General features: G+C 43.5%; 1 protein-coding gene across 3 annotated transcripts in view; it reads left to right on the plus strand.

Annotated features, from left to right (window-relative positions):
* The window catches only part of mcph1 (microcephalin 1), a 433,479-nt gene that overhangs the window by 63,664 nt on the left and 356,390 nt on the right, over positions 1 to 13,425 (plus strand). For all 3 annotated transcript variants that reach the window (XM_070884907.1, XM_070884910.1, XM_070884908.1), the window contains exons 9-10: positions 101 to 1,480; positions 5,455 to 5,525. In XM_070884907.1, coding sequence (XP_070741008.1) covers positions 101 to 1,480; positions 5,455 to 5,525 — 1,451 coding nt within the window. The remainder of the gene's footprint in view (positions 1 to 100; positions 1,481 to 5,454; positions 5,526 to 13,425) is intronic.

Genomic DNA, 13,425 nt, shown 5'->3' on the forward strand with positions numbered 1-13,425 from the left:
GTAGTACAATAGTGTATCTTTATTTCCCAATCTTTTATCTTCTATGTTTTTGTGGTGTAACTTAGTGTATATAAGAATAATGTTCTTTATTTTATTACAGAAGAGCATATCATTGATTCAGAAGGTGTATTGATTAATGATCCTTGTGGAAGTTTTGTTCACAAAAGCAAAACTCCACCATCAAGAGATGCTTATGAAGGACAAATGGATCAATATTCTCGGCCTGAGTCTTCTGTTGAGAGTATACAATTGTTTTCATCTAACAATGATTTGATCAACAAAACCTCACCACGAAGAAGTAAGAAAACAGTCCCTGAAATAAAACTACATTTTGCCAAGAAAAGGAGTACTCTGGCTTCACTTCATGATGATGGAGCATCAACAAGCTCATGTAAAGTGAAAAGGAAAGACACATATTCTGAAGGAGAAAGTGTAAAAGCTTTGAACAATGCAACAGAAGACCTTAAACTTTGTAATACTATAAGCAACACAAATATAAAATTACCACCTCCAGCACAGGCAACCAGCACTGCTAAAGAATGTGATCTTGCAGAAACAGGCTCCGTATCTAGTGCACATTATGAAAATAATGCTTCACCTCTGACACCAAATTGTTCCTCTGTAACTAAGAAAAATCAGAATAGCTCAAAGAAAAATGGCAAATTATGTAAAGACCAGCTTGTTTACTTAAAACCAACTAGAAATGATTCAGTTAAAGCGAAAGATTTTCCAAGCAGTATCCCGAATGATGACCCTATTAAAGAGGACATACTGGTGTATGAGGATTTCTTTTCTACTGTCAATTTGAAAGGTCAAAATGAGCGAAGACCTACGTTAGGCGCTTTTCCACCTGACTCACCAAGTCCACCTGGAATAATTTTTGAAAGTGTTAAGAAGAAGAGAAAATCACAAGAAATGAATCCACAGAAATCTGTAGATAGAACAAAAAGAGCCAGAGGCATTGCAAATGTCAGTGATGCAGAACAACCCAGTGCCAGTACTTACAATAATAATGAACCTTTGAATGCAGTTGCACTGGTTGGCAAAAATAGCCATGATAAAAACAATGTTTCACATCAACCAGCAGCTGCTGCAACTCATAACCAAAGGAAATCTCATATAAAACAACTACTTCAACATTTTCTTGATGAATCGGAGGAATTGTCAAATATAGTGTCTGAGAGAAACAAATCATATCTGCATCAGAATAATGAAGAAAGAATACTGGATTTACTTTCAAATGACTCGACACTGACTTCTCTTTGTGACCACAGTAAAGGAGTAAAACCTTCATCAAATTTACACACTGAAACAAATGTCAACTCTCTGAATTCTATAAAGCTCACTGATCAGTTGAATAAGGAGCAAAATGAAATGGAAAAAAAGCAGTACAACCAAGAAGACACATTATCAAAGGATTTAAGTTTGCAAAGCATTGGCAGCGAAGTGGAAGATAATCATCTTGGGGCACCCAGCCGAAGTATGTGATTAGTTTGATTATACTTCCTCAAAGCAATACAATTGCTTCTCCTTTATGCCATTATTACTTCAAGGTGGTAAAATCTGCTCACCAAATAGTGGAGATTACTTCACCTGGACTATAGTTATATCTGTCTGATCAGAACTAATTCTTTACTCTTATTGCAAGGTGGATGATCTACTCCCAAACGTTTGCCAATGCAAATCTGAAAGCATAAAAAGTCCCACCATGATTTGTATTGTCAGCCTGAAAAAGAGCAGTTTGTTTCAGTTCGATGATTATTTTAATGTTTTTTATAGAAGGAAGTCACTTTTTTTCTTGTAATTGTTTAATACAGACAAGTTCTGAGGTTGATAAATTTAGCACGAGTATTAACTGATACTTTGTTAAGGGGCCGTGTAATGAGATTTATTGGGCCAGGAAGATTTGGTATCAACTGAACATGTAACATTCACATTTCAGGACCAGATAATTGCTTTTATGGTTCCCCTCCAACATTCTAAGTTTATTTTATATTATAGGTGTCTTATGAAGTAAGTGTACACTGTGCTTGTAAGGCTTGATTTTAAAGGATACTCCAGAGTACTGAGCAGGAATTCAAAATCCAAATATTTTATTTGGAGGACAAACCAATTGAAAAAGAGATTAAAATGCTTCTGATGAAACAATTCAGAAAATATAAATTACAAAAATGCTCAATACCTAATTTAGTCAGCCAAGTCTAGGATAACAGTATTGGAGTTCCCCCTCTGTTAATAATTCAGTGATAACTGTTTACAACTGCCAGTTACGCATGACAAGCATTTTGGTCTTCCTGTGCTCCCTTTTGTTGAAGTTGTTTAGGACAGTTTGGGGATCTCCAAATAGGTGTCAGAGCTATTGGAGAATATGCTGGCTTTATCCAGCAGCCTAGCAAAGAGTTAAGTGCCTGACCTGGTAGGCCTACTCGAGCACTTTCCAGTCTAGGTCACTGTATAGCAACTGGGAGCAAGCACCCTGTCTATTGTTTTATACTTTACCATCTCTCTGTCAAGCAGTAGTGCTTTAACAGCTAATTTGAAAAACCATAGGCATTTCCAAATGACAATTCTACTCTGTCTTTGCTCAATCTTTCAAACGAATTTTATTTTAAAAATGTAATATTTAAAATACATCAGGAACCATCATGGTAGCTCGGGTCTTATTCTTACTTGCTTCACCTCACAGTTGTGCTGTAATACCTAGATACTATAAACTGTAGCCCTATTTACCTTCACCCAAATTTGCCTGACCCCATTTGCCTTCTGTTCCTCCATGCTGGACTCCTGCCTATTCTGTTGCCATTATCAGCTGCCTGTGCCCAGATCCAGTGCTGTTACCTCTTATTGTATTGCACGAGAAAGAAAGGTTAGGCTATTACACGGTTTTACTGTCCCAGCCTTTAATTTGTGAGCGAAAAGCACTTTGAGATTGTGTAAATATGAAATTGTAACTTAAAACTCAGTTGCTGTACTTGGCAGCTTAAAAACCTGCTGCATCAATGTGTTGCTACAGAAGGGAGGAGAGCCAGAAATGTGTGCGTTATGAGTGTTTGTGGGTGACCAATATTGGGGTGGAAGATGGTAATGCTGAGCAATAGGAAGAATTGTTCCCATTTAAATCAGAAGTAGGTTGGTAACTGTTTTGAATTCAGAATTACTGTTTGTTTTTTCTGATAACTAAACAGTTCCTTGGAGTATTCTTTGAAGGTGCAGTTTGAATGTGAATGATCAAGTTGTTAATTGCAGAGTGACCAAAGTGAATGTAAATATAACCAAAAAATAAAATTTTATGACTTTAATTAACAGTTGCCATCAGATTTTCTTCATGTAAGTTTTTCACTAAACAGTAATTAGTTTTGTACTTTTCCATTATTTATAAAGGATTCCTTCTGGATAGTTTTTGCCAGTGAAGCTGAAAACTCTGCGCAGGTTAGAGGTTAATCATTTGGAATTGTTGTTTCATGTTAAATACCACTGGAAAAAAAAAGATAAAATTTAATATTTGCCAACTCCAATCAATTATATATTAAAAACAGCAAATAATCTCATGATTTTAATTGTATTACAGCTGTAGGTAGCACTATAAATGTAATTTCTCATGAATAATTGACTACAACGGAACTGGACCTAGCATTATTTGACAGCATCTCATTGAATGCACAGGTATTTTGGATAAATACTTGGAGAAAAAATTGCAGGGATACAGGGAAAAGAGCAGGGGAGCAGGGCTGACTGGATTGCTCTTCGAAAGAGCTGGTGCATACTTGATGGGCTGAATGGCCTCCTTCTGTATCCAGGTATCCCGAGTATCAGGCTTTCGGGTAAAAATCGCAGTACTGAGAATCTATGACGTCTCAAAGCAAACCGGAATAATTTGTCACTGAGCAGATGTATTGCACCCCTAGCAAGATTTTGTCTTGTGTCTCGCCCTTAAACACCCACCTTGCTGGCTACGTGACCTGCTCCAACCTACCTGCTGGCTGCCAAACTCCTCTCCTCTCTTTCCCCGCCCCACAGGCAGTATTTCTCCTCGCCACGTCTCAATCCCCTGACCCCGTGGAACCGAATTCCCCTTCCTCAGCACTCCCTTTTTTCTCACTTTTCTGCCCTCTCCCATGTTCTCTCCCAATTTCTTCTACTTTCCCATCTCTTCTCCATCATCACCTCCCCTCCTCTCACCATCCCCCACTCCTCTTCCTGGCCTTTCTCTCTCCTTCCCCTTTTCTTCCTCTTCTCTTTCCCCCTTCCATGCGCCTCCACATTGGTTCCATTATTTCCATCCTCCAACCCTGCTTGATCTGTAAAATTCAAATTAGTCTTGACTGTTTTGTCAGTGCCTTGGGACAAAATCTAGTGTTACAATATTTATATGAACAATTATGAAACTCGAGATCAGCATTTTATGTTTGCAGATTTAGTCATTAGATGCTCCACTGATTTCATTAATGTAGAGTTTAAAAAAACTAAACTAGACTCTTGGTTAACGGAGAAGATCCTCTGATTCCTCAGCTGATGTTAAAATATTGATTGTTATGGGGAAATCATGTTACGTACAATTCTTTGGGATAGATTTTAAAAAGTGCTTCCCGTTATAGTTTAAGTTGACTATCTTTCAAATATTGGATAGGCTGGGGTTGTTTACTTTGGAACAGAGGATGTTAAGGGAGATTTAATTGAGGTATATAAAATTATGAGGGGCCTAGATAGAGTGGATAGGAAGGACCTATTTCCCTTAGCAGAGAGATCAATAACCAGGAGGCATAGATTTCAAGTAATTGGTAGAAGGATGAGAGGGGAGTTGAGAATTCTTTTCAACCAGCAGGTGCTGGGGGTCTGGAACTCACTGCCTGAAAGAGAGGTAGAGGCAGAAACCTTCATTGCATTTAAAAAGTACTTGGATATGCATGAAGTGCCGTAACCTAGGGCGATGGACCTAGAGCTGGAAAGTGGGATTAGGCAGGATAGCTCTTTTTCGGCCGGCCGACACGATGGAGCGAACGGCCTCTTGCTCTGCCGTAAACTTCCATGATTCTATGATCTTAGGAACAAATTGGGATTTTTAAAGCCACCAGCTATTGGATTTGCAGATATATAAATTCCAATGCAATTTATATTTCTGTTGATTTTCTTTGCAGGATACAGGTCATTGTTATCCTCCCTTTATATCAATGTTGTAAAAGGATTTGCTCATCTTCCAATTTCCAGTTCTGGGAAACATCTACAGCCAAAATCTAAACCTATCTTCTCTTTTTTTCAGGTGCAGTTGGATCTGCTCAGTGTCTCCAAACTTTTCCAATTTCAATCATATTTGCTGTACATTATGACTATTTGTGTAAAGGAAACATAATTTGATCAATTTAAATATAATTCCCCAAACAAAATTTAAAATGTGCTTTTGTGACAGTTCATCGCATCCAGGTCTAAATTAACTTCAGTTGAACTTGTTTTTTCCAGCTCATAATGAGAAACGCAACATAACTGAAGTAACAAATGCAACCATTGGATGCAAAGGGAAGAATATAAAGGTTAGTGTTGCCCGCTACCGACGTTCTTTTAGCATAAATTGTCACGTCAGAGCAAGTTTTTCCTCAATTTTCTTTTGTTTGAATTACATTTTTTAAGTTGGTGCTGAACTCACTATGTTCTCAGATATGGCTAGCTCACTGAAAACACGTTGCGGTAAACAGCAACATTTCCTGTTGGTGCTGAAGTCCCTAGTAACAGTTAAATGTTGTGTTACACCTAAACTTGATCGAATCACGGTGGGACTAGACCATTTCCACATGTAGTACCTTACAATATATTTTTTCTACTTTTAAGGAATATGGCAGTAGTTAACTCACCAGGTTGCAGATATACTTTAATAGTGCAGTCGAGTTCAGCTGCAATATTTCTAATTTGTTAATGCTGTTGATCTTGACTTCACCCCAGTTTCTGCTGATCATGGGTCAAAGATCTGGGGAATTTGCACTTTGATCTAAAAATCTCTCTGCAACAAATGTTTAAAAATCTGAAACAACCCACCAATATATTTAAATATGAAAACATATTGCTTGCTTTTTGAAGTCTTGATTTGAAGTTGTGAAGACCTTCATTGACCATAACAATAATGCTATTGACAAGGAAGGAAAGTAGGCAATTTAATCATGAAGGACTGCATAGTTCAAAACTAACTGATCTGGGACAGTTGAGGTAGTAGCATAGAAGTTCTACGAAGCAGGCAGCGACTGGATGTCTTGGATTCGAATGTGGACATTAAAAATATCAGCATGGCTGCTCAGGAATTCCTGACATCTGCTGGCACTTAACAAGGACTGAACCTGCCCTTGCCCAATGGAGGGCCTCCCTTTATTTATTGGGGACTTGGCCTGGAGGGTGTTGCACCGGGCAGTCCTGTGCAATAAATTTTTAAGTCGGTTCACGGACATACAGCCGCCGGCAATTTCTGCGGTCTGGAGCAGTCCGTGTTCCACGTTTATGTACAGTATGTGAAGTTACAGCCCCTCAATATTTGGCTGCACTTCAGTCCCATGCTCCTGATCTTTGGGCACCCAGTGTGGAGGGGAGAGGGCAGGTCGGAGGGGCTCCTGGTAGCACTGTTTCCAGGCCTGGCCAAGTTGGCCATTAGAATCATAGCAGTTTACAGCACGGAAGGAGGCTATTTTGGCCCATCATGCCGGCTAACAAGAGGCTATCCAGCCTAATCCCACTTTCCAGCTCTCGGCACTTCAAGTGCACATCCAATTACTTTTTAAATGTGGTGAGGGTTTCTGCCTTTACCACCCTTTCAGGCAGTGAGTTCCAGACCCCCGCAGATCTCCTCTAAACTTTCTACCAATTACTTTAAATTGATGCCCCCTGGTTATTGATCCCTCTGCTAAGGGAAATAGGCTCTTTCTATCCACTAATTCTAGGCCTCTCATAATTTGATGCACCTCAATCAGGTCTCTCCTCAGCCTCTTCTGTTCCAAGGAAAACAAACCCAGCCAATCTTATCTGTCCTTATCGCTAAGCTTCTCCACTTCTGGCAACATTCTCGTAAATCTCCTCTGTACCCTCTCCAGTGCAGTCATGTCCTTTCTGTCATGTGGCCTAACTAGTGTTATATACAGTTCAAGCATAACCCCTCAGTTACTGTATTCTGTGCCTCGGCTAATAAAGGCAAGCATTCTGTATGCCGTCTTAACCACCTTATCTACCTGGCCTACTATCTTCAGAGATCTGTGGACATGCACTCCAAAGTCCCTTTGTTCCTCTTTACTTCAGTGTCCTATCATTTAATGTGTGTTCCTTTTCCTTGTTAGCCCTCCCCAAATGCATTACCCCACACTTCTCCAGATTAAATTCCATTTGCCACTGTTCTACCCATCTGACCAGTTGATTGATATCTTCCTGCAGTCCGCAGCTTTCTTTTTCATTATCAACCACACAGCCTATTTTTGTATCATCTGCAAACTTCTTAATCATACTCCCTACATTCAAGTCTAAATCATTGATATATACCACAAAAAGCAAGAGATCAAGTATTGAGCCCTGCGGCACACCACTGGAAACCGCCTTCCAGTCACAAAAACACCCATCAACCATTACCCTTTGCTTCTTGCCTATGAGCCAATTTTGGATCCAACTTGCCACTTTCCCTTGGATCCCATGGGCTATTACTTTCGTGACCAGTCTGCCGTGTGGGACCTTATCAAAAGCTTTGCTAAAATCCATATACACTACATCATACGCACTGCCCTCATCGACCCTCCTGGTTACCTCCTCGAAAAATTCAATCAAGTTAGTCAGACATGACCTTTCCTTAACAAATGTGTGCTGACTGTCCTTCGTTAATTAATGTCTTTCTAAATAAAAATTTATCCTGTATTTCAAGATTTTCCCCAATAATTTTCCCACCACTGAGGTTAGGCTGACTGGCCTGTAATTACTCGGTCTATCCCTTTGTCCCTTCTTAAACAAAGGTACCACATTAGCAGTCCTCCAGTCCTCTCGCACCACACTTGAAGCCAGAGAGAACTGGAAAATGATGATCAAAGCCTCGGCTATTTCCTCTTTTGTTTCATTTAGCAGCCTGAGATACATTTCATCCGGGCCTGGGGACTTATCCACTTTCAAAGCTGCTGAACCCCTTAATACCTCCTCTCTCTGTTTATTTAATCTAATATTTCACACTCCTCCTCCTCGATAGCAGTGTCTTCATCAACCCTCTCTTTTGTGAAAACAGACACAAAGTATTCATTAAGAACCATACCCACATCTTCCGCCTCCACACACACACTACCTGCATGGTCTCTAATAGGCCCTACCCTTTCTTTAGTTATCCTCTTGCTCTTAATATGTTAATTAACTGGTCCAGGCAGAGGGCGGTCGAGGAGGTCATTCAACCTGACTGCCTGACTCTCTTCCGCAGCCATGTTCGCGCCAGGGTGTCCCTGGAGATGGAGCACGTGGTGACCACCAGTACGCTCGTGGCCTTCCGCGAGAGGTGGGCATCGGAGGGACTGGAGTGCATCATCACTCCCGGCAGTCATATTTTTATTTGATTTAAGTTTAAATTAAATTTTTATTTCAAAATGTGTGGGTTCTCATGCCCTTGCCAAAAAGGGGACATTTGATTTAAATGTTCTACTAAAAATAGTTGTGGAGCTGTTGCGGGTGGGCACTGGAGGGACTGGAGTGCATCATTTCAACAGGGAACAACATTTTAATTTAAATTTGATTTGTCAAGGTTTCCTTTAATGTTTAATTGTTAATTTGTGGGTTTTGGTTCCCTTAAAAAAGGGGCACTTGATTTAAAAGTTTTACAAAAATAGTTGAACCTGCCCTGTTAATTGTCAAATGACCAACTGTGAATAAGCTTATTGGTTATTGGGGGTGTGGCACAGTAAGTAGGATCTGTTTGGAGTCGCAGTGGTTTCAACATGATATGCCAGGCATTGGAAATTCAGTGTCAGTTGAATCCTCTGGTTCATTGGATAATTTGATACCTGAAAAGGCAGGTCTACAGTACTCCAGGGCACGGTTAAGGATTGACCAGCACTAATTAAATCTGCAGGATGTCTGATTGGGAACCTGGATTCTCCTTACTTGACTCTAAATAACCCTGCAAGCCAATGACTTAACAGGTAGAATGAAGTGCTTATCAGTATTGGTAAGTCATGTGTTTTTAGATCGTTCAATGTATTGTGTCCTTAGATGCTCGAACAATGACTCCACGAGACAGTGTGCTGTACTTGAACTGTAGTGACCGTAGTCCTTTATCAGTTAACTCCAGAGTGAGGATCACACCGTGGCCTGCCTTTTTTACTAGGCCAGGCACACCTGTACAGATAACCTACGAGTCTCCCACTGCTGTGCCCTCTGGTGGCACACCTTGATATAGTACCAACAGTGGCCATGTAAGATACATGACATCACTCCCCTCTGAACCCCCAATATAAATCGCCTCTGCATTAACTATGCTCTGGTCTTGGCTCTATATGGGTTCTGTCAGGTGGACCTCTGATGGGCCGGCTCAACCTTGGGTGGGTAGTGGTTGGTGCAGTAGCATGCTGGTGGTTGCTGTTTGTGTGTGTGGTCCTGACCACTCCATTCTCCCCATCCCCCACGTTGGTGTGGCGGGGGCTTCTGGCATTCAGGTACGTTCAAGTTCAGGTAAATGGGTTTTGCATTTTTTTTTGTCTGTGTGGTTCCGTGGTGTGACAAGAGCATTAGATACTTTGTCGATGGGGTGACTGGTGCGTAAGGACAAGCTAGTTCTGGAGCTGCTAGGTGGTGTCCCTGCAGTCTGGTGGTGGTTCAGTGCCCGGTGCTGGTAGTGGGAAACCGGTTGGCTCGCGTAGCCTGCTCTCGGGGCTGTTAGCGTGGTCCCTAGCGTCAGGCAGGTTCACAGATATCTGTGACCCCCCCCCCCCCTCCCCGTCCTTTCTTTACACCCTAGGTCACAGCTGCTCCCTGAGGAGCTGTCTTCTAGCAGTGCACAGGGAACCGCTGATTAATTGGCCTGGGCGTCGTGTGGTTTGAGATCCTGGCTGGTGCTTGTTTCCTTTGGGGAAACAGTGACAGGTGATCCTACATCTAGGGGTATGGCCTTAGTGCAGTTTGCTCCCTCAGGCTCGTGGCAGTTGGTGCCATTGATTGCCTGAGAGATGGAGCCGACCCAGGGATGGTATCACCACCAGTGCCTTTGCCCTGCTGAGGTCGCTTGCTTCGCAGCTCGTGTGTGTTGGCTGCTTGTGGCCACACTTCGTGTTACAATTCTTGTTACATTGCTTAATTTTGTGGAACTGTCCCTTTAATTGTGGGTTGCCGGCCTCCTTTAAGAGAGCCTTGCTTGCTTTACCCCAATCCGCTTCTCCGTTTGGTGCCACGTGTTGCTCCATCAGCGCTGCACCTTGTGGTCTGGCTGCGGCCATCTTTGTCTTCAGCGCATTGCCTCGTGGTGTGGGCCCCATCTTTTCTTCGGCCACAATGTCGACTGCGGTGATCCTCCCCGGGTTCTGCCTCCGCAGTTGGGAAGTCGCTACTGGATCCGATTTTCTCCCTCCTCAGTACTGCCACTGGAGCCTGGAAGGTGCATTCGGGTCGTCTCAGCTGGATCATCTCCACGCAGTCGTGCTGAGCAGTCTGTGTCTTGGGTCAGCTCACCAGGTCAACCCTCAGGTGAGGGCTTGCTTTGCCTCTGAGTGCAGAGGGCTTCGATCACTGGAGGGGTGAAATCTTCCCTCTTCCACTGGATCTTCTCCATCTACCTTCTGCCGAGCAACGTTGGTCCATCACCTGCAACAATCCACAGAGGTAACTTGTGCACCGCGCCATCATGGAGTACCTTTACACTACCAATGACTGGGATGATTTCATTGGTGTCTGTGTGCAGTTTTGCCTGAACTGGGACCAACTCTGGTCGTTCAGCCGGATTGTCCCATAGCACCTCAAAGGCTTCTTGATTCTTCACTGACTGGCTCGCCCCCGTGTCCACTTCCATGAAGACTGGACTTCCGTCTATCTCGACTTCCATCTTTAGTAGGGAGCACTCGTTGGTGCAGGCAAACATGCTGTGTACCTCCCCAGGCAACTGGGCTGCCTCTCTGTCTAACAATTCATAATCCACGCTAGATTCATGGCCATCTGTGGACTCCTCATCGACACAGTGAATCCTATTTCTCTTACACATTCGCTGGAGGTGGCCCTTTGTGCCGCAGCCTTTGCAAACATAGTCTTTAAAACAGCACTGGTGGGCCATGTGATTCCCTCCGCATCGCCAGCATGGTGCTACTTGATTAGCCCCCCTCTGCCGACTCTGGGTTAAGGGACTCGGGGGCCTGTTCTCTCTTCCCTGAGAGGGTTCGCGCTCCACAGTCCAGCCTCTAAACAGCACCACTCTGTGCACAGTACCTGCCGGGTTTGAGTCCTGAGGGTGAGACATCTGCCCAGAGCCGCAGGTCGAGGTCATGAATGACTGGCTCACAGAGATGGCCTTCTGCAAGATGACTGACTATGGTATCCGCCGACAGTAGCTTGTGAAGAAGGCCCTCGTGGCCAATTCATGGCCGCAGCGTTTCGTTGAGGTGGGTGCCGAACTCGCACGATGCCGCCAGCCTCCTGAGGTCTGCAGCGTACTTCACGACTTCCTGGCCTTCGGGCCGTCGGTGGGTATAGAACCGGTATCTGGCTGTGAGGATGCTCTCCTTGGGCTTGAATTGCTCCTGGATCAGTGTTACGCGCTCCTTGCACGATTTGGTCATTGTCTTCACTGGTGCCAGCAAGTCACTGACGAGGCCATAGACGTTGGGCCCACAACTGGTTAGCAGGATAACGCGGCGCTTATCGGCCAGTGCGGTCGGGTCGTTTCCTGCCAGGTCGTTTGCTGTGAAAAAGTGTTCCAGCCTCTCCATAAAGGCGTCCCAATCATCGCCATCGGCGAACTGCTGCAACGTATCAAAGGTAGCCATTTCCGCGTGAAAGTTCGTATTCTCGTCGTCAGTTATTGTCCTTAGCTGCTCTAACAATGACTCCACAAGGCAGTGTGTTGCACTTGAACTGTAGTGACCTTAGTCCTTTATTAGTTAACTCCAGAGTGAGGATCACACCTGGTGGCCTGCCTTTTATACTAGGCCAGGCACACCTGTACAGGTAACCTACGAGTCTCCCACTGCTGTGCCCTCTGGTGACACATCTTGTGATAGTCCCAACAGTGGCCATGTAAGATACATGACACAATGCACATTTGAGAGTTCCTAATCATTGGTTTTACTAAACTGTGCTCAAGCTGTGCAGGACTTAGATAAGTGGGGTGTGCACCAATGGGAGAGAATGTGCACTTAGTATCAGTCAAACAGAAATTCGACAAGTGCTGATTTGTTCGTAGCTTGTTTCTGAGACACTTGAACATGGTGGGTTTCCAAATGTAAAATATCCAGTTCACCAAAAATTGCATTAGTCTTCTCTGTTTTCAGTTTGATAAGGTATGCGTACTAGATCTGCCTCATCCTCATCTGAAAGGACATTGGAAATTCCTCATTTCAAATGTAAAATTCTTCCTGACGAGGTACAGCTGGAAAAATTTTAGTATCTACGGGGTCAAGTTTTGGCCCGAGTTGCTCCTATTTTTTTGAAACAACGAGTTTAGAATGGAGTATCTTAGAAATAGCAATTCTCGGCCTTTAGTTTGTTCCAGGTCGAGTGAGTTAGAACAGTTTCATTTTAGAATAGTTTTTTTTTTCAAAAGGGGGTCACTTATGCCTGTTTTGCAAGTTTAGGCAGCAAAAACTTACTCCAAACTAACTTATAATGGAGTAAGTGTAGATTTTTGTACGCTCAGAAAAAACCTTGCCTACACTTAGAAAATCAGGCGTAGGGAACGGGGGGGGAGTTTACAAACATTAAACACTTCACTTTTACAAATAAAGAGCCATCATCAATAATAAATGATAAATAAATCAATAAATAAACCAATAAATCAATCCAAATAAATTTAAAAAATTAAAAATTAAAAATCACTCAATAAATAAATAATTTCTACTCGCCGACTGCAGCACCAGTGAGAAGAGGGGTGGGGGGAGAAGAAAGAGTAGAAGAGGGGGGGGTGAAGAGAAGGGGGGGGGGAAGAGAAGAAGAGTGAGGGGGGGGGGAACGGAGAGAGGAAGATGGGTGAGGGGGGGGAAGCAAGAAGACGACGAAGCAGACCCGCACGCAGTCGATGCCGGGCTGCTGCCGACTCTTTGGGTGGGGCCCGCCCCAGCGAGAGGCAGGGCGGGCGGGCCCCGCCGCCGAGGTAAGATGCGCAGGCCACTTGGCTGGGGATAGGGGTGACATCCCTTCAGCTTGGCATGGATAGTGTCGTCGCCCCGGAGACAGGCATGTAGCTGCCGGCACTGTTTTCGGCTCTGGGCTGTAGATCCGCCCCCAGCTTCTCCTGCTGCG

The sequence above is a fragment of the Pristiophorus japonicus genome, chromosome 7 (assembly GCF_044704955.1).
Source record: "Pristiophorus japonicus isolate sPriJap1 chromosome 7, sPriJap1.hap1, whole genome shotgun sequence".
NCBI classification, from domain to species: Eukaryota; Metazoa; Chordata; class Chondrichthyes; family Pristiophoridae; genus Pristiophorus; species Pristiophorus japonicus.